The 22150-nt window shown below is 45.6% G+C and overlaps 1 protein-coding gene and 1 long non-coding RNA gene across 2 annotated transcripts in view; both read left to right on the top strand.

Moving 5' to 3' along the window:
* Positions 1-3353, top strand: part of LOC310823413 — a 68421-nt gene extending 65068 nt beyond the window's left edge. The window contains exon 4 of the long non-coding RNA XR_014554940.1: positions 3041-3353. This is a non-coding gene — a long non-coding RNA (uncharacterized lncRNA). The remainder of the gene's footprint in view (positions 1-3040) is intronic.
* Positions 3354-3633: 280 nt separating this feature from the next.
* Positions 3634-21952, top strand: ndst2a (N-deacetylase/N-sulfotransferase (heparan glucosaminyl) 2a). Its single transcript, XM_083695642.1, has 13 exons — positions 3634-4813; positions 12441-12528; positions 14228-14382; positions 16576-16761; positions 17253-17381; positions 17777-17959; positions 18079-18175; positions 18278-18401; positions 18838-19012; positions 19360-19530; positions 19965-20074; positions 20236-20338; positions 20616-21952. The coding sequence occupies exons 1-13, from the start codon at positions 3779-3781 to the stop codon at positions 20739-20741; spliced, it is 2682 nt and encodes an 893-aa protein (XP_083551768.1). The 5' UTR covers positions 3634-3778; the 3' UTR covers positions 20742-21952.
* Positions 21953-22150: the final 198 nt, after the last annotated feature.

The following is a 22150-nucleotide window of genomic DNA, read 5'->3' as shown; positions in this document are numbered from 1 at the left end:
CCCAGCACCCCAAGGCCACCCTCGCCTTATAACTGTCAGTAGGGGGCTGTAGGAGGAGGGGAGTCGGCTCTATAAAGTCTGTCTGATAAGAGATGCAGTAGAAGGAGAGATGGTGGTTGTGGTGATGATTTAGAGTGGCCTTGGTATGAAATGGTCAGTGACCAGCGACTTCTTCCTCTTCCTCCTCCTCCTCACATCGTTGGAATTAATTGTCCTCGTCCTGCGTAGGGGGCTAGTTTCTATCTTAAATGTCAGCTATAAAAGTCAGTCAAATGGACTGAGAGCCCTCAGAGACTCAGGGTTGCGTTCAGGGTCAAACACTCTTTCTCTCTCACTATCTCTCTCTTGCTCTTTTTTTTCTTTCTCTCTCTTCCCCAAAGGCCTGTTTGAATGAGAGGATGCTCAGCTCAATGTGAATCACTCACTGACTGCACACACTCTTCAGCACACTGTATTCATATTCTGAACTCTCTCTCTTTCTTTCTCTGCTCTCAGCCACGCATGTCCCTCCCCCCTCCATCACCTCTATTCACCACTATTCCCTGATTCACAGTCAGATTATTTCCTCAACCCTCTACGGTTAGGATTTGGGGTTGGGATTCTGGGCCTGTATTGGCAAAACATCACAGGAACGGCACTCCTACTCTGTCCATATAATGTCATTCACTATGATGTAAAAGGCAGAAAGTGATCCTACAGGTGTCACTGTCGATTTACTGTCTGTCGTTTGGTCGTATTATGTTTTGATACTGTCAGTCTATTTTGTATAAATTCGTTCTCAAGAAAAATGAGCTATAACCTAACCTATACTGTAACCACACAATCTAACTTCTCTAATAAAAACACATTTTTTATTATGAACAGAGCGGTCGATTGTTGTCACCACCACTTTTGCCTACTTTGTCTGCGTCTGTAGAATGCTGATAATGTGCTCACCTTGGCATCCGGTGGTTATTGTCGTTGGTGTAATGGATGGTAGTATTGTTGACTAGCTGAGTGTGTGTGTGTGGACATGGGGATTGCTAGATTGTTGTGTGGCTTGTCCCTATCATGAGACGTTCTTCAAGGACAACCCCCTGCGGGTTTCTACATTTCACAGGGATACTTTCCTCCTGACAGTTATACAGACCTAGCAGACATGAAAGGCTGCACCTGTGCCACTAGCCGTCATGCTGTCCTACAAGCTTGCTGTTAGGCTGCTATCGACACGTCCTTGCCTACCTAAAGCAATTGGAAATTCTAACTCTTCATTACAGGAGGTAGGTGATCCTGGCTTTACCCATGTCCCCCCCCTGCTGGAAGGGAAGTGGTCAGGGGAGGTGAGGCTATTCTCAAGCCGTTCTCAGGCTAAGAATAGAGCAGGTTCCTGTTTCAGGATGCACTGACTGGCTGTGCGGCCTGGGTTCACACTCAAAGGATGATGAATTGGATTGTGGTGTGGAGTGAGGTCCACGGAGTGAGGTCCGCTTCAGGGTGCCGTGTCTTTGAGTGGGTTCTGAGACATGGAACACCTAATTCCACCAAGGGTTACTATCATTACGGTCTAGCCACCCTTCCCCCTCTCTGTCTCTCGATCTCTCTCACTCAAACTCAAACTAATTTATACACACACACACACACACACACACACACACACACACACACACACACTTACAGTGATTATTCATTGTCCGTTTTGCTCTTATATATATGTACTACATATTAGTACATGTTACCACCTCCAGTACCCACAGTGATAATTGACTGAGACAATGTTGGATCTCTGGGAGGCAGTTTCACTGCTGCTCTGTGTATGTGCACGCACATTTTGTCTTACTTCACTTACCCTAACCCTTCTAAAGTTACATTATGGAAGATTTGACTCTGGGGTGCTCTTGAGCCAAAAGGGGTCCCAGGCCAAAATAATCTTAAAAAATGACCTTATTGGACACAAAGGCTCATTAGCCAAAAATGGTTTAATGAGGCAAAACTATTATTTGATGATAAAGTCAACACTCATGCAAAAAATGTGAGGTCAACAATTGAAACTAAACTTCCATAGTGTACCTTTAACTCACTAACCGCCAAAGAATTCCGGAACACTCACCACCTAGAGTGCCAAGTGTTTTATGTGGTATTTACCTAGCAACAATACTTTATACATCATTTTTGCATGCATTATTTTGGTGAATAAAGTCACCAAATAATGGCACCTTAAGATGTTGACAATTTGGGCAACTTTATTCACCCTTTAGGCAGGTGTTGTGCCATAGCTATTTCCCAGTTTACTAACAGACCAACAGTGTGCAGCTCTCACGGCATTGAGTTCCCGAACCCCCACCCACTCCCTCTAGACTCCTTTAGTGTGTAGGAGCTGACCAACTGAGATCGTCAACAAAATGTTAATGACTCTGCATTGGCCAACATCTCGGATTGAGAACCCTCCCCCACCCCCCTCCCCCTCCACCACCTTCACCATCAGTAGCAGCAGCCATAGAATCGTTCATGTCGTTCATGTCTAAGGTCAGAGTTTTCCTTTCACACCTGTAATGCTATCTTTGAGGAGGAAGGCAGAGCGTGGAGCTTATGGTGTGGCTATTTTGAGCTCCCATGAGAAAAAGTGCTCATGACACACAGAGGGTAGGCAGGAGGCGGCAGGGATGGCCTGGTTATGACTGAGAGGGGGAGCGGGTGGGGGCGCAATCGTGAGGCCTTATGGAAGCATCCAGAAATCAGATGATCAGTCAAATGACTCCGGCCTCACTGTTGGGGATCCATCGTCCACCGAAAACAAAAAAGTCTACTAAATATCTATTTAGAATTACTCTTGTTTTGAACGTCTAGTAATTGTCACACACAGACTGCTGCCCTTATTTGCCATGTTATTATTTGCAATTTTTTAAATATTTATTTCTCTTTTTGCTTTGTCATGATGGACATTATCCTGATGAGGACTGAATTTGGTTCTCGAACATGGAGCATGATCTGAAGTGCCCTAACCCTCAACTCTCTCTCTCTCTTCCTCCCTCCTTCTCTCTCTCTCTCTGCTCCTCCCCCTCAGGCGTGTTCCCCTCTGCCGTCCCCAAGATGAGCAGGCTGGGCCTCCACAGGGGGCAGTGTTCAGGGCTGAGCCCCAGCCCCAGCCCTGCCGACCCCCAGCCGAGACGCTGCTGAAACCCTCTGCACACACAGCACAGCAGACACACACACACACAACCTGAGAACTGGAGACACACAGACTCAACGCGGCCGGCCGGACCGACTGAGACGCAGATACAACAATCAACTACTGATAACAGACGTGTTTACGTGTAGGAGCAAGCAGCAGCACGGGTGTTCAGTGACGGGGAAAGGAGAGAAGAGAGAAACTGCTGATAGAGAGGGAGGGAGGGAGGGAGGGAGGAGTGTGTGTGGAACACACACAGGAAGAAACCCAATCCTCTTAGGTAGCAGAGCAGAACTGAGAGAAGGAGCGAGAGAGAGAGGGAGGGATAGAGAGACAGAGAGGACAGGGAGCCCTGAGGCCAGCCCAGCCAGTGAGTCAGAGTCCGCAAGCCAGCCAGTGTTCTTGTTTTGTCCAGAGAGCTGGAGAGACGGAGCAGGGCTACAACCTGGAGAGTCATGGGCTATGGAAGCCATGGTGACCTAGCGTAAATGGCTATTCCTCAGCACAGCTTGGTGCCAGTGTCTGCTGCTCAACCCTTCTCCTCTTCCCCCTTGTTGTCTTCCTCCTCCTCCTGTGTCCCTGCCCTCTGTTCCTCTGCACCGCTGCCCCCCTTCTCGCCCTGCTGCTGCTGCCATGGTGGGCGTTGTGGCCTTGTGGAAGCTGGTGCGAGGTGTCCGGCAGCTGGAGCTCCACCGGCTCATCCTGGCGCTCATCGTCTTCTGCCTCCTGTCCATGGCGTTCCTGGCCTACTACGTCTCCAACAGCCCCAAGATCAAGGAGGCACCCCCATTGCCCTTCAGTGACTGCGGGGGGCAGCCAGCCGTTGCGGGAGGGGGCGGGCAGCGGGCGCCCCTCTTCCTCCCCCCGCGCTCGGGCAGGCTCCGCCAGGTGAAGGCCATGGATAACTCGCGCACGGACCCCGTAGTCCTGGTGTTCGTGGAGAGCATCTACTCCCAGCTGGGCCAGGAGATCGTGGCCATCCTGGAGTCCAGCCGCTTCCGCTACCGGACGGAGATCGCCCCAGGGAAAGGGGACATGCCCACGCTGACGGAGCGCAACCGTGGCCGGTATGCGCTGGTCATCTACGAGAACGTCCTCAAGTACGTCAACCTGGACGCCTGGAACCGCGACCTGCTGGACAAGTATTGCGTGGATTACGGCGTGGGCGTCGTCGGTTTCTTCAAGGCCAACGAGAACTCGCTGCTCAGCGCCCAGCTCAAGGGCTTTCCCCTCTTCCTGCACTCCCACTTGGGCCTGAGGGACTACCGCATCAACCCCAATGCCCCGCTGCTCTACATCACACGGCCCAACGAGGTAGAGCAGGGCCCGCTGCCTGGGGACGACTGGACCGTGTTCCAGTCCAACCACTCCACCTACGAGCCCGTGCTCCTGGCCAGCACCAAGACCTCTGAGGCCCTGGCCCACCTGGGCCCCGTCAGGGCCATGCATGCCACTGTGGTCCAGGACCTCGGCCTCCATGACGGCATCCAGAGGGTCCTGTTTGGCAACAACCTGTCCTTCTGGCTCCACAAGCTGGTGTTTGTGGACGCCATCGCCTACCTGACCGGAAAGAGGCTCTGCCTGTCGCTGGAGCGCCACCTGCTGGTGGACGTGGACGACATCTTTGTGGGCAAGGAGGGCACCCGTATGAAGGTATCTGACGTGGAGGTGGGTCAGCTCTCTTAGTATCTCTTTCTCACTCTCTCACTCTTTGTGCTCTCTCTCATTTTCTCTCTCACTCTCTCTCAGCCCCCCCCTCTCTCTATCACTCTCTCTCTATCACTCTCTTTCGCTATCTCTCACTTCCTCTTTCAGCCTCCTATCAATTCAATTCTATTCAATTCAATAAGTTTTATTGGCATAATAAGATGTCTTACATTGCCAAAGCACACACAGGAACATATCAATTAATAATGACATAATTTACCTTTATGATATAAAATTAACATGAACATAACGATAACAAACAGTGGTAACAATAATAACTTCTACTAGTAGACTACAAGTTCGGTTTTCCTTCCACTAGCTGTCCCTAAGGTTGTGGCAGCAAGCCAATAGGAATTGCATTTTCACTTATTTGTGTGTCCAAATTATTCTAGTCCTGTGTAATTGTAGGAAAGTAAGAGGAAGTGTAGCTCTACCTCTTTCTGGGGGCAGAACGAACACAGCCTGTCTTCCCTGGGCAGCCAGGTCTGCCTGTGGCGTCCTGTTTCTACTGCCAGGCTGTGCTCACTGAGTCTACTGAGTCAACAGTACACATGTCTTCCGCAGTTTCTGGTCAGACACGTTGGTTAGATAGTCTGCCACCGTCTGTTTAGGGCCAAATAGCATTCAAGTTTACTCTTTTGTCTCATTCCAATATGTGATATATTTTTATTTTATTTCAATTTGGTTGAGTGCTATCCTGAGGCTTGGTACGGTGCAACATTCCAAACATTAACATTTAATAATGTTGTGATAATACAGTGAAATGTGATCATGTCTAAACTGCGATCTAGGCCAAAGACGAGATGTAATTTTATGCATTCCAAGATGATTCATTTAATATAAAAATGTAAATGTGTGTCAAAATTACATTAGGTTACATAACCCTTGCTCATTTATCTACCCAGAAATATTCATGCTGAAAAATGCTACATTTAACGAGTTATTGAGCTCTAAAGTGTCAAAATGTAATTCAGTATAATGGTCCTCTGCTAAAATAGAGGATTATTGCAAAAATGGTTACAAAATGTCTTTATTCTTAATAATCTATACATTTGCCCCCTTGGCATCATTCTATGAAGGTTTACATCAATATGGGAAAATATGGTAACATTATACATCAAGATTTTGCCATGCTTGAATTATTTATTAATCGACATTGATCAAACTTGGATTTGATCAATGACATTCGGTATAACAAACATTTAAAGGCCATTCTGCATCCCATGATGATAGCCATGTGAAAGACTATGAGAAGGATGGCTGTGAAGGACCCCCTTGCTCAGCAGGAAGGTCAGTAAGTGTTGATATTCCACCTTTTATATTCTACCAACCGTCACAAAACCGTTCTTGTCAAATGTCATTCAGTACAACATCTAAAGGCTTTTCAAATTGTATTTGATTTTAAATGTTGTATAAGGTAAGGTAGATAAGGAAATAGTTTCATAGGTTTTTTTTTAATTCAGTATAACAAATTTGTCATATTTGTCTAAAAAAATGTGCTAGACTGAATGAGAATTTCTGTTGCACTGAATGACAATAGTTACTTTATTCTTTGTTATTAGTGGTTTATTAAACATTTACAGTAAGCACTAAATACATTTGTTATGCATCCCATATATCCTCACATGTTGATGCTGAAAGACATCTTTCCTCTCGGCAGAACCACTATTTAGGAAGAGTCTTATGCAATGTTTTTATAGCATACATCGCAGTACCATGTTCTGATAATATATTATTCTGTTTAGATACCAAGAAGAAAACAGGAGGCTAGACGAAGCATCAGAGGAGAGGAGAGGTGGAGAACCCAAATATGCTGTATTTAATCTCTTGAATGTGTAATGGTTTATAGTTAGTGTTTTAAATGTTTTACGATGACAAGACATTATTTAAATTGGAAGTGTTTTGGAATTAATTTAGTCATAGACTGTTCGCTCCAATTATTCATGTGAATTTAATACTGACATTTGAAATGAAAATAAAATACGTTGTTTTCACCCCTGACTTAATGTTTATAGAATGTGAATGTGTGTACATGTGTGTAAATATATGTCTGTATTGGTAAAATAGTTCATTTAAACTACAATGCAATGATAAAACACACTATATGTCATTCAATGTAACGAGACATGGTCATTCAGAATAACAACAATCTTTAACACTAAAATAATAAATTACAACCGCATGTTTTTTCACTTCAGATGCAATAAGCATCTCAATTAATGAAGTGGAAGGCATTTATAAATAGCTTTTGAGTTGTTTTTTTCACTTTTCATCGGAAAGTTAGTTGATGAAACCGGGGAGAGGATTATGATTTGGTTTCTATCCGTTGATATGTCACACGCTTTATCTTTGACACCACTGGGACAATTTTGTTTAAACTTGGGTGAAAGATGCGTCTTGCCAAAGAGATTGTTTAGGAGTTTTGAGGTGACACCAGTAAACACGTCATAATAGGGTGCCAAGTGGAGAGCTAGGAGTGTCACTACTTATACTGCTCATATACTGCACTACCTGTATATATTGTTCACATTGCACTTTTCTGCTTTTTTTGCACTTCAGGTTAGACGCTAACTGCATTTCGTTGTCTCTGTACTTGTACTCTGCACAATGACAATAAAGTTGAATCTAATCTAATCTATACTGTAGCCTAGCACATTTGGGAATAATATTTTGAGAAATCAACTCAGCTGTAAGAAGCAAGACTGATAATGTATCAAATAAGCACTACAGGTTCCTATAACTTTTCATTCTGGCTACAAATGCAGCTGTAGTAGTGTAGCCTAATGCAGTAGGCCTATAGCCGGTAACATTTCAGCCTAACTCAAATTCATGGACTGCCTTACAAAGCTGTAAGAAGCAAGACTAATGATCAATAGACTAGGTGTTGTTGTGCTGAAAGCACAATTGTACAATTTATGATTTTCACTTGATTTAAATTGAGATTTCCAGGGTGGAACATATCTGTGCCTGTGTAGCGATGAATATTTAATCAACTGGGCTTATAAAACATTATTTACAAAAACAGCCATTGTTAATTGCTGAATGACAAGTTTCACAGGGAAAATCATAATTATGTTAAAAATGGGTTATTGAATCAAACCAATAGAAATGCATAGATAACACTCTAATAAATATATACTTTAAATTGTACTTAAATCTATTGTACATTTTTTAACACTTTGAAAATCCTATCCATCTTTGACCCACTACTGTATCTAGCCTAGCTATTCCTAATAGTGTAAGCTTGGTTTGTTAGCTTTGACACCAACTGACTCAAGGGGCTTTTAGTCCCAGCTAATAAGGTGTTCTTCTCGTGCTCTGGAGTCAAAGAGATGCCAGTTGGGACCTTCGATCCTTTGATTCGCCCCCCCCCCATTTGTTTATTTTTTATTTTGCCTCCACCACCTCTTCTTTCCCAGTTGACACCCTCTCCTCAGCACCTCACCTCCTGCTCTTCGCTCTCTCATTTTCACTCCTTTTTCAATCCCTTTTGAAGCAAATTCTTATTTCCCAAAATTACACTTTTTGCTTCCCTACTTTCTCTCTCTGTCTCTCTCTCTCTCTTTGTGTTTCTAACGTACTATGTTTCCCTCCTCTAGTCGGCCCCCTTGTTAGATCCTAGTATTTGGCCTTAGTTCATCCTCAGGTGATGATAGAAGTAATGCAACAACACAGTGACGGTGTGCTCCAAAGATATTCTAGTTAAAAAATTAATGAAATGTTATGAAAATAACATGTTTACTGTGAAAGTGTACCTACATTTACCATGTAACCGTAGTAGAAAGAAAGTGTTCCCCTAACTACCATAGGATGCCGTGTTGGAGAGATTGATTTCCAGTAAGGTGTGAAGGGAATCTCAGTAAGGTGTGACTCGCTTTGGAATGAGCCACTCGGCTGGCTAGCATTTATTACTGCTACCATTAGTCTTTTTAGTCTTTAGTCGGGTCGTTAAGGTCCAATAGGGTTGATTTACATGTTCATTTCGCTTTGAGAAAGCCTCCACTGGACGACTTGAACCACTCCCAGTCTTAACCAAAGTCTTATTTGAAGTGACAAAAGGCAGATGCGTGAGCGTCTGCACTACATCACTAGCCCTCTTAATGGGTTTTCTTCTCTTTACACTCTCTGTGGCGTCGCGAACACTTAACCCTCGTCAGCAGTTTGCAATGCAGAACGGAGCGAAACATCGCCTCGAGGGCCTCTCTGCCAAACGCCTCAAACTAAATGAACACAATTAATGGGAAATAATTGGAGGATTAATTAGGCTTTTGCACTGACAACAGGGATGCAGTTTAGAGTGTAACAGCGGGGTAGGGGGTGGCAAACTTGTCACTTCAGCAAAAAAGGGTCCACTCACTGTGAGTGTGTAGGGGGGGGCTCCCACAAGTCACTCAGCCTGATAATTAGCTTGACATGAATTCACTTGGACAAAGTTGGCACCAGGCCGTTGTGTAAGTAAGGGCAAAGAAAGTACCGTTAGCACTTCTGAGGTGTTTAGTTACCATAGTGCCCATGGGACATTTCAAGTTCATTATGCCTGTTGAAAATGACTAATCGACCATTTACAATCTTAGACAGGTACACGCATGCTCTTGGGCCCTAGCAGAGAAAACAACATGACACTGGTTTATGGATTTCTTTTGGAGTGTTAGAATCGTCAAAGTCAGTGTAGCCATCAGAATGGTGCATTGATTTTGTTGCACCTCAATCTTCAGTTCTCTCAATTCTTACTAGAAGGCAGCTTTGTCTTGATGAGTGTGACATGCCGGTGGAACTACTTACCTAATGTGTTAAAGATGCTTTATTTGAGGAGTTCTCAAATTACATTTCCACCGCTGTATATTGACCTGACCGAGCCAATGATTTTGTGCTGCATTGTACTATTGTCATCTGTAGTTAAACACCCCAGTTCTCCATGAACAACAGTAGCTCTTCTGGGACAACCAAGCATATCAACCAAGGATGCTGTTTCTAAAACAATCATATAACAAATGTGAGCAGCAGTTACTTGGATGAGAGTAGAGAAAGACAGGATAAACTGCAAGGGCTTGTTTAGAATCTGGTATTTTCTTATTGTACAATTTGGTGGTTTATAGTCTCTCTTGCCCAACTTGAACCTTACCAGGACACAGCTGAGACTAGGTGCTTTATTCACCCACATTAGTCTCATTGAAATAGTCTATTTTACAGGAGAGACCTGGTCAGACCAGGTCAGGTAATGGATATTAATTTCTTGTCAGTGAACAGATAGGGCATGATGCCTAGTTGCATGCACTTGCTTCCACCTGAACCTCCTGTTTAACTCTATTATATTTCTATCTATTTTTTTTTCACATACACAGGGCCTACACACACAGTCACATTCACTTTTCTGTGGTTCGTATTTGTGCACTGACTGAAGGAAAGCATCTAGTGCTTTGAATGATCAGCCAGGAATACGCCGCCCTCAGAGCAAATTAGCCCCTCTAATATCTCTGTGTATACTACTGGTGAGGTGAAAGCCCCCCCGAGGACTGGGCCAGGGGTCAGCCAATGCCCCGGAAGCTTAAGTGAGATCATCACCCCGACCGAGGGTGCCTTAGATTCTGAACAGATGAATTGGAAGGATACTGTGGTCAGTCAGTAGTAAATCTGGGCCACATCTACGAGTCTAAAACGGCTATATATTTTAGAGGGCAATGAAAGGGAAAATACAAGCACTGCTGTTCACCTCTTCTATGTACACTCTGGACAGATGGTGGAGTACAGTTGCCATGGTGACCAACCTAACCGACCCTTATACCCCCTCCAGAGCTCCCCGTCATCCTCCTATCCACTCAAGCCTCCTTCACTCGCTGCTCAATTCTTTTCAGTCTCACTGAAGGCCTTTTGAGAGACCAGTCTCGCGCTGGAGGAGATGGTATTATGGCACAGACTCTGCTGCTGTTTACTCACTCATAATGTGAACTCTCTCCTCCTGTCTCAGCAGGGACACATTTATCTCTCCGTGAGCAAACCCCAGGTCCCCCAGCCCCCCCACGGAAACACTCACCACAATGATGAAACGGATTGTGTTGCCACACACACACACACACACACACACACACACACACACACACTCTCACACTCTCACACCCACTCACTCACTCACTCACTCAAGAACACTCCTCCTAATCTGCAAGGGAAACAAACAGTGTGAATACACACATGCTCAAGGACATCGGTCCCCCGCAAAAAAGTCAGATTGTGTCTCTTATCTGCTCAAGCAGCTATCTCTCTCTCCCTGAGGTTTGAATAGTGGAGGTAAAGTGCCTATCTCTGCAGCTCTGGGCTGATTGGTGGGTTGTAGCTATCTCTCTCCCCGCACTGTGATTTGTGTGGAGAATGCTGCCGTAGTCATCTGATAGAACTGATAAAATGTGATGTATTGGGAATTTTCGGACCACAGTTTTGGTTTGCAGTACCATTACAATCGATACAATCGTCTGAACATCTGCTCACCGACGCAGCTTTGATGTACATTGTAGATATAAACCTGTTGTTCCATCATCTCCTTCTTCTAGTCTATCAGCTTGTTACGAACCCCCCCCAGATACTACGTCTAGGGATATAAAAGGGGGGAGAAACGTAACATACTGTATCTGTGTATGCGGCTGAGACCCGCTGGTGTGGTGGTAGTGCAACACTCACAACAACTGAATATAAAATGAAAATAAGACAGATTTATTAGAAATACAAACAACAAACAACCAGACAACGCGGGGGAAACATAGAGAGGGAACTAAGGGGAGGACGCCAGACGGCGCCAAATAAATGAAAACAAAAATAACCCCAAAGCTAATTTCTAGTCCTATCTGTTCTAACTACGAAACATCGGCCAACTAACTAACTAAATCTTGCCCGCCTACCCTAGACCCAAAATACAAGAGGTGGCGCCCGCCTGGGGAAACTAACCTAATGTATATAACAAAACCAACCTGCGTGATGGAGGTGTAAGCCCATGGGCATCTTACCTGCCTAACTCGCCCTCCCCTGGGGCTAACTACAGGTGTGGCAGCGGACACAATGGTAGGACAGACACTAACAGAACAGTAGGATACGAGGATTACAATTGACAGAGAAAAACCGCTACGATGCTACCACAACCCTCTCCTTTCCTGAAGAGTGCACGGGACTTTTAAACAGAGACGGATGATGGTCTGATACGTGGATGGAGGCCGCCAGGTGAACCCATTGATCGAAGGGCAACAGGGAGAGTGACGGACGAAACGATGATTGACAGGGGGATGAACCAATACCTGGGAGAGAGACAGAGGGAAAAACAAACAGACAAACGACACCACACGCACACAAATGTGGGGACGTAATACAGCTGCTTTCTGCCTCTTGTTATGTCCCAGAGTTATTTTGCCATCTAGTGGTTAAGGAAATGACCATCCAATCTTTTGTTTTTTAATGCAATATTGGAGTCATGGATGTTATTGATATGAATATAAGAGAAAATAATGTATTTTAAGATTTGAATAATGAAGTCAGTTGTTTAGCTTGTTTTTGTTTTCACATCAAGTAATTTAGTTCGAAAATCTACCGTTGTTTTTCTTGTTTGCAGGCCTTGCTCAACACTCAAAACAAGCTGCGAACGCTGGTCCCAAATTTCACATTCAACCTGGGCTTCTCCGGAAAGTTTTATCACACAGGTACCGTAAGAGTAAGAGAGCGCATTGTAATGTTTCCTACACAGCCAGAAGTATGTGGACACCCCTTCTAATTAGTGGGTTCGGCTATTTCAGCCACACCCATTGCTAACAGGTGCATAAAAGCAAGCATACAACCATGCAATCTCCATTGGCAGTAGAAGAGCTCAGTGACTTTCAATGTGGCACTGCCATAGGCTGCCACTTCGTCAAATGTCTGCCTTGCTAGAGCTTCCCCGGTCAACTGTAAGTGCTGTTATTGTGAAGTGGAAACGTCTAGGAGCAACTGTTTCGCAAAGCTGCGAAACGGTAGGCCACACAACGGTAGGCCACACAAGCTCAGAAAGGGACCTGAAGCACGTAGCATGTAAAAATTGTCTGTTCTCGGTTGCAACACTCACTACCGAGTTCCAAACTGCCTCTGGAAGCAATGTCAGCACAATAACTGTTCGTCGGGAGCTTCATGAAATGGGTTTCCATGGACGAGCAGTCGCACACAAGACGAACATCGCCATGCGCAATGCCAAGCATCGGCTGGAGTGGTGTAAAGCACAACACCATTGGACTCTGGAGCAGTGGAAACACGTTCTCTGGAGTGATTAATCATGCTTCACTATCTGGCAGTCTGACGGACAAATCTGGGTTTGACGGAATTCAGGAGAACGAATGCATAATGCCAACTGTAAAGTTTGATGGAGGAGGAATAATGGTCTGGGGCTGTTTTTCATGGTTTGGTCTAGGCCCTGTAGTTCCAGTGAAGGGAAATCTTAATGCTACAGCATGCAATGACATTCTAGAGAAGTATATGCTTCCAACTTTGTGGCAACAGTTTGGGGAAGGCCCTTTCCTGATTCAGCATGACAATGCCCCAGTGCACAAGTGAGGTCCATAATGACATGGATTGCTGAGTTTGGTGTGGAAGAACTTGACTGGCCTGCACAGAGCCCTGACTTAAACCCCATCTAACACCTTTGGGATTAATTGAAACACCGACTGCGAGCCAGGCCTTCTCGCCCAACATCAATGCCCGACCTCATTAATGCTCTTGTGGCTGAATGGGAGCGAATCCCTGCAACCATGTTCCAAAATCTAGTGGAAAGCCTCCCTAGAAGAGTGGAGGCTGTTATAGCAGCAAAGGGGGGACCAACTCCATATTAATGCCCATGGTTTTGGAATGAGATGTTCAACAAGCACATATGGGTGTGATGTTCGGGTGTCCACATACTTTTGGCCATGTAGTGTACATGCTGTATAATAAATCTTAGTCACTGATTCTGTAAAGGGACATATTGTCACAGAGAACATAATAAAGTCCTAGAGTGGCTGTCATAAACAAATCAGTTCTAGAATGCACCGATAATGGCAGCCATCTTGGTCAGAAGTAAATTCTGTTCCATTATAACTAGAACTAGTGGCAGGAGAGGCACATACTGTACAGTAAGATGGATTTTAGACAATTCATTACAGAGAAATGTTCACCCAGGCTATTTAATGAATGAACTCCTGACCAATATGTCAGCCCTATGGGTGCCTGATCTGGAGCCTGCTGTACATGTCACTTCTAGTGTTTTTATAACTCTGTGCTCTCAGCGACATGCACTCATCCCTCCCCTCCGCCTCCCTAACCCCTCCCCTCCGTCTCCCCCACCCCTCCCCCTCTGCTTCTCCCACCCCTCCCATCTGCCCCCTCTCACCCCTCCAGGCACAGATGAGGAGGACCGGGGAGATGACATGCTGCTGAGACACAGGAAGGAGTTCTGGTGGTTCCCCCACATGTGGAGTCACATGCAGCCCCACCTGTTCCACAACGTCAGCGTGCTGGCCGAGCAGATGAGGCTCAACATGCTGTTTGCCCAGGTGAGAGCCCAGGCCCAGGCCCAGGCCACTGTACTGTGGATGCTAAGTGTTACTGTTGAATAGGGCTGCAGAATATATTGGATTACTATCGATATCTCAATATGAGCATGTGCAATATCCATATGACCAGAGGCTGCAATATCTTTTGACACTCAATGAAACAAAAATGTACTTGACTCGTACATTTACTGCATGCATACAGTAGACTTGATTTATTTTTATCATACTCTGTTACTGTCAGTTGTTTTCAACCATGTCAAGTAGAAAGATCAAGTACCTTCTGTAAGTGTTTGATATATCGCATGTCATATTGCTATTGCCATATCTAGCAAAATTATCGCTATATGATATTTTGTCTATCGTGCAGCCCTACCGTTGAATCTCAGGTGCAGGAATGAGCAACAGCAGGTACTGTATGATCAATCAATAGGTTTATTCCAATCAAGTTGCAACAAGGGATCAATATCCAGCATCAGAGCAGAGACATTTTCCAACCTCCAATAGGAAGGACAGCTTCTATACCCTAGAATCACAGGCCTGAACTGGCCTGTCAGCTGGACCAATCAATTCTGCGGGTGATTTGTGGGAGGGAAAAGGATGGATCTATTTTTAAGGATAGATCATCTTTGAAATGTTAAGATCGTAATTAAGTTATATTAGAAAGCATTGCTTGCATAAAGTCTCTCCTTTTTTATTAGATGTTTTAATCACTACCACTGTCTATAGTTTCTTATTATTGCTTGTAATGGATTTATAAGTATATTGGTTAATTCATTATGAATATTATTTTAAGTTCCAACCTTCAGATGCCCACAGATGAACCCTCCTGAAAATAAGGCATTGGTCTGAGTTTGAGTAGGCTACTGTAACACTGAAATATTGAGCTTTGTGGAAATGAGGCATTAGGTGTAGGGTGAGGATAGGCTACTGTAATATCAACTATTGTAATAATATGAGGCGCCAGTGCACACAGCAGTGAACATTCATTTAGTTTTTACTAACAAATGTATTGTTTATTCCGGCCTGTGTGATGTTTTATTTGGTCCAATGCAGCCTGCAACCAAAACGAGTTTGACACCCCAGAGAGGGGTGACACAATGGCTGTTATTGTTTGATGTTAAGCTTTGATCTCTCTCTACCTGGGTTGGATGCTGTTGTATGCACTCTTGGGTTATTGTAGTAGAACTCCTAGTGGTTAATGGCTTGTCTATCCAGATGGCGAATGGTAATTGCATTCCTGGATGCTGGGTAGTTATACATTTTTCCTTGTTTGATTACATTGGCATTTCTGATGTACAATTAAGCACTGATGTACGAGCCGGTGTAACTGGCTGGCCCTTCCAGACTCTTTCCCAGTGCCCCACCTTGTACATTGGAGTCAGGTGTCTTGGCCACCTGCCAGGTAGAAGTGAAATAAGGCCCTTAACGACAGTGACACGGCTCACAGACTCTATGGCTAAAGATGCCCCCAGGCTGCACTGGTTATGTAGTCAGTTGCATTGGGAGCCAGGGTCCTGGGCTCCGGGAGCATGTGTGTGTGTGTGCGGTGAATACTAACCAGCACTGTCTCCTCTCAGTAGTCCCTACTGCCATGCAGCTGTCCTCGCGACTGACATTGATGGACGGTGGCTCTGAGCAGACTGGTCAGAGGAGAGGGGAGAGAGGAATCCTTCATCACGGTTTAATGAGCCTGCAAACAGCCTCTCCTTAGCAAGGGCATACTATCTGAACACCTTGGCATTTAGCATTCACTGCACATACTGTCTAACCTACAACGGGCACAGTACCAGCTAGGGCACCAAGCATACACCACTGTCAGAGACCAAATATGGCCTTAGAAGAGTCAGAATGGATTGTTTTCTCTCTCGATTCCTCCCGTCCTCTCGTTGTGTCCTTCACTCGATTTCTGCTTAAAACATCAGAGGAGCAGAGTCGAGGACAGTGAAACAAAGCGGTGATGGTGAAACTTTGTACGACGTGAGACGGTCCCGCGGGTCATGCTGTTTGTGTGTAGACTGATATGTACACACTAGTGTAATAATAGTATCCATACTTTTGACAATCTAATCCCCCTCTTAGTTCAATTGTATCTGTCACATTGTGTTAATGCTATTAAAGATTACCCATATATAAATGTCGTCTCCAAGACCTACATTATTGACTTTTCTGTCTCTCTCTCTCTCCTCCCTCCAGGAGCATGGGATTCCCACAGACATGGGCTATGCGGTGGCCCCCCACCACTCGGGAGTATACCCCGTCCACAGCCAGTTGTATGAGGCCTGGAAGTCCGTGTGGGGCATCAGGGTGACCAGTACGGAGGAGTACCCTCACCTGAGGCCCGCGCGCTACCGCAGAGGCTTCATCCACGGCGGCATCCAGGTCAGAGTCCTCCTAACCTAAAAACATCACCGGTCATCACCTCAGTGAGATTATCAGTTGAAAAATAGTCAGTTATGGCCGTATTGAGACTTGAGTCACCCCGTTGACATCAATAAATGATTAGTACAAGATAGTTAAGCATGTGGATCTCAAGTTTGAATATGGCCATTAGTGAGTATTTAGAAAAATTAAACATTTAAATTATGATTCATCACTAGAGCTTACCAACGGCACATAATGCTAGCTGGGCTGATAGCAGCCAAACAAAATTGCCACCAGGGATAGGGAGGGGAGTTGGGGGGTTATACCTGCGTACGTTGTTTTTGCTTTCATACATGTTTATGTATATGTGTTGTCATACAGGTATGTAAAAAAAAAAAAATAATAATAATAAAAAAAAAGACACAAAGAGACTACAAGGTTAGTATTGGTTTTGCTTATTTCGACTCCTACATTTCATTTTGACCAATTTCTCTCTCTCTCTCTACCAGGTGCTGCCCAGGCAGACATGTGGCCTGTTCACCCACACTATCTTCTATAATGAGTACCCAGGAGGATCCAAAGAGCTGGACAAGAGCATCCGCGGTGGAGAGCTGTTCCTCACTGTCCTCCTCAACCCGGTGAGTGTACAGGGGAGATGCTGCTCTCCAGTAGATAAGCTCCTAAAGCCAGCAAATTATGCATGTCTGCCAATTTTCATGCTCACTTGAAATTTAAAAAACATGGTCTGATCTTATCTACTGGACTATTACTGTAGTTGTGGTCCCTTTAAATGACCTCAGGATGTGTCAGATTCTGATGTCAACGGTAGCCCTAACATTCTCCATTACTGTAACTCCAAGACTTCTGCGTTGATGTCAATGGTAGATTTGGTTTGAACTGTGAACAATTGAATTTCTCGCTTGGATCTGAGGTTGAGATTGGATTCCTTTGTGGGTAGGCTGAGTGAAGCATCAGCCTGACCTCACACTCACACCTTCTCACCTGTTTTTTTATGGTCCTGCCCTCACTCCAGATCAGCATCTTCATGACTCACCTGTCTAACTACGGGAACGACCGGCTGGGCCTGTACACCTTCGAGTCTCTGGTGAAGTTCGTACAGTGTTGGACCAACCTGCGCCTGCAGACACTGCCCCCCGTGCAGCTGGCGGAAAAATACTTCCAGATATTCCCTGAGGAGAGAGACCCCCTTTGGCAGGTTAGGGAAGTGAACTTATCAATGATCATCCTTGATAGTTTCTTGGTGATTTCTATTATGGTTCTTTGGTTTTGTTTTGCAATAAAATGCAAAATAACCCGCCTGTCTGTCCTTCCCAGAACCCATGTCATGACAAGAGGCACAAAGACATCTGGTCTAAAGAGAAGACCTGTGATAGGCTGCCCAGGTTCCTGGTCATAGGCCCACAGAAAACAGGCGAGGACACACACACACACACCACACTACTAAGATGTATATCCTGGTGCTGATTATAGAGTTGTTCCAGTCTAACCATGTTGTTCCCATCCATCCTGCCAGGCACCACCGCCCTGCACTCGTTCCTGAGCCTCCACCCCGCCATCACCAGTAGCTTCCCTAGCCCCATCACCTTCGAGGAGATCCAATTCTTCAGCGGGCCCAACTACGACAGTGGCATTGACTGGTAAGCCAGCACACCCCCAACCACTGTCCATAAAGACTCTGGACTCGCAGATGTGTGTTCAGATGTGTATTCAGTTACAGTTTTCAACCATGTTTGTCACTTGCTATCGCAATATCTAGCAACATTTTCGCAATATGATATTTTGTCCAAATGCTGCAGCCAATAGAACAAGGAAATGATGCCTAGGAAGGATGATAGAATGTGACATATAAGCATATCAGCTTTCCCTTGACCCTCAGTATAAAGCCTATCACTGATTGGGTCCCTCCCCCCTCAACCCCCTCTCCTCTCCTCCCCCCTCCACTCCCCTCACCACTCCCTTCCCTTCTCACCCCTCCCTTCCCCTCTTCTCTATTCTCTCCCCTAACCTCCCCCTCTCCTGTCCTCTCATCCCCCCCCCCCCCCAACCCACCCTCCCCATCTCTACTCTCCTCAGGTACATGGACTTCTTCCCCTTCCCGTCTAATGTCAGCACAGACTTCATGTTTGAGAAAAGTGCCAACTACTTTGACACAGAGCTGGCCCCTAAGAGGGCTGGCGCCCTGCTGCCCAGGGCCAAGGTCCTGGCCGTGCTCATCAACCCAGCGGACCGTGCCTACTCCTGGTATCAGGTAGAGGATCAGCTTCATACTGAACTGTTTATGATGGTTATCCATGACATGCCCATTCAAATCAAAATTCCATGGTGGGTGTACCGGCGGTCATCTTTTGGTGTACCACTTGGGAGTTTTAGCTTACAGCTTTATTAACCAATTAAACTGACATTGATACTTAGTTGCTATGGTGCAGCCTCTGAATTCATAGCTTAGAAGTTAGAGGTTTATTTTCATTAATTATTTTCAAGAGTAACAAAGAAGTGAAAGGTAGCATACAGGTGTTTGCAGAATCACTTGATCCTTCCTCAGCCTGACCTGTGGATAACCGTTGACCCTAACATGTGTCTGTGTGACCCCTGCAGCACCAAAGGGCTCACCAGGACCCGGCGGCCCTCAACCACACCTTCCAGCAGGTGGTAACGGCGGGGCCCGCCTCCCCCCGGGACCTGCTCATCCTGCAGAGGCGCTGCCTTAAACCTGGGGCATACGCTACCCACCTGGAGCGCTGGCTACGCCACTACCAGCCCAGCCAGGTAGAAAACACACACACACACATACGTACACACTCCAGGTTAAGGACATCACTGATAAGCAGTGGTCAGGATGTGCATCTATCCAGATACATTGCACCAGCCATGGTTTCCATTGTTTCACTGGACTAGCGCATGTGTTTAATAGAGGCTACAGGATCTTTGTATAATTTCAGCCACTAGTTCTAAAATTAGACTAAACTGTATGATCTTATTGGACAGAGAGGAGCACACTTCCCCACACCCTGGAGCTAAATCTTATTTTGCAATGGTTTGTTGGCCTTAATGGACTGTTTGGTCTAATGAGATAAGAAATCAAATAACACCATATCATGAACACTGAGGCCAAAATGTTATGGTAAGAATTGGCGACAAACGTTGTGTAATGCATATTTAAGGGCTGTACAGGTATGTGAGCGATGCCTTATCTCCTCTAGTTGCACATTGTGGATGGGGCTCAGCTACGTTCCAACCCTGCCCTGGCAATGGAGGGGATCCAGAGGTTCCTGGGGGTCACCCCCATCTTCAACTACACACAGGCTCTGACGTGAGTTACCTCACAAGTACCCCTTAACCACACAAATACTCTATATTGTATCATGTGCTTTTGTGTTGCACAGACAGTACTGCATGTAGTGTTCATCAACTGATGTGTGTGTGTGTGTGTGTGTGTGTGTGTGTGTGTGTCTGTCTGTCTGTCTCTCTCAGGTATGATGAAAGTAAAGGGTTCTGGTGTCAGAGGGTGGAAGGAGGTCGACCCAAGTGTTTGGGAAAAAGTAAAGGCAGGAAATACCTGGACATGACCTCTGAGGTACAGTTCAGTGGTTCCATCCCTCTTCAAAGATCAGATCTTGTAGGGTTTCAGTCCTCTTAAAGGCAGGAGGGAATGTTACTCATGTCTGGTCTGCCCATATCCACTCATTCTTCCAATAAAACTGAAAACACTTTAGGTCAAATGTATCAGGCTAATCAGTGATACACTTTTAGTTTGTTTAATTTTGCTTAACCTCTGCTATACATGGATGTGTGCAAAGAATTACTTGGTATGTGCTGTCCTGACGTGTGTGTGTGTGCGCGTGTGGTTGCAGACGCGTGCCTTCCTGACGGAGCATTACCGCGAGCACAACATGGAGCTGCTGAGGCTGCTGAACCGTCTGGGCCAGCCCCTGCCCTCCTGGCTCAGAGTGGAGCTACAGAGCACCAGCTGGAGCTGAGACTGGGACCTGGGATCCCTACCCCATCCACATCCAGGACTGGAGCACAGGCCCGGGGGCAGCGGGGGAAAGAACCCCCTTTTACCCACACCAACACCAGTCACTACAGAGGGGTAGAGGACGAGAGAAGGGGGGGGAACACCCCCCCCCCCCTCCCCTCCCAGGACAATTGACTCCTCCCAACACCCCCAAAACGCCACTGTAGCAGCAAAACGAACATCATGGGAGAGGGGGATATAATGGCCTTTATAGAGGAGTTCATGAGTTGGACTGCCCAAAATGTCCTCCCCTTTTCCCTCGTACGGTTACACACATCATCCAGAACATTAAGGACCTCTCAACCTGGATCTGGTTGGACTGAAGATGCCCTTCTCTGGCAGATAGAGAGACAGACAGACAGACAGAGGGGGTATAATGTAATGTCAGCCCTCCTCTTAATCAGGAACTGACCTCACAGGAAATCCTGTGAACCTGGAGTGCATGAATGAACCTGGCAACATCCATGTGGTCTCACACACACACACACACACTTCTCATTTCTTCAGAAGAATGATTGTAAAACGTTGTACATTTTAAAAAGCTGTTGTATATTTTGGGTTGGGGGCAGTTGGAGAATGTGACAGAATAGACATGGACTAAACCAGACAGCACACTATAGTGTTTTGGACAGAGGCCCCATGGTGTAGGATCTAGGATGTATAGTTCTAGTGGATCCTCCCTCTCTCTGTGTGCATCCCTACCCCAGAGCAGAAGGGAGTCATTGGAGTGCATTCTAGTAAACTGTCTATTTACAGGCCCCACACAAGTCCATAGAGAACCCCACTATACACCTGGACATGCACTTTCTCCCTCACTCAGAAGACTGTGTAGAAGTACGGAGGTGGGGGGGTTAATCAGACAGGGGCTGTGTCCCAATAATCTCTCCTGTTCCTTGAGTCCTCCTTCCTCATTTCCATTGGAGGAGAAGATCCAAGGTTCTTCCCCTTAGATATTCTCTTCCAATGCTTTTTGAGAAGGAGGATGCGAGGGAAGACTATTGGGAGGCAACAGGAGAGAGGGGTGGAGGGTTTGTGCGTCTCTGCCTGTGAGGTGTCTGTCGTAACAGGAACTGCTGTCTTGTTTTGTTTTCTGTCTATTTCATAAAAACTACAATTTAAAAACATCCCAACGTTGTATCATCTCTAATAAACCTATAGAGAGGTTGGAGCAGATTGTGAATGTGTTCTGTATGGTGTTTTATGCAGGTACCACTGTAATGGGCCGTCTACACAGTACATACATACATACTACTCTACAGCGGCAAGACTGGAATAAACACTTTGCCTCTGCCTACTGGTGGACTGACAACATTTTTAAATCACTGCACTAATGAGGCAGTTTAAGGCTCAAACAACATATTAAATGGGACT

Source organism: Argentina silus (assembly GCF_951799395.1).
Source record: "Argentina silus genome assembly, chromosome: X".
NCBI lineage: Eukaryota > Metazoa > Chordata > Actinopteri > Argentiniformes > Argentinidae > Argentina > Argentina silus.
The sequence above is the reverse complement of the archived record's forward strand: the minus strand, read 5'-3'. Positions and strand labels throughout refer to the sequence as shown.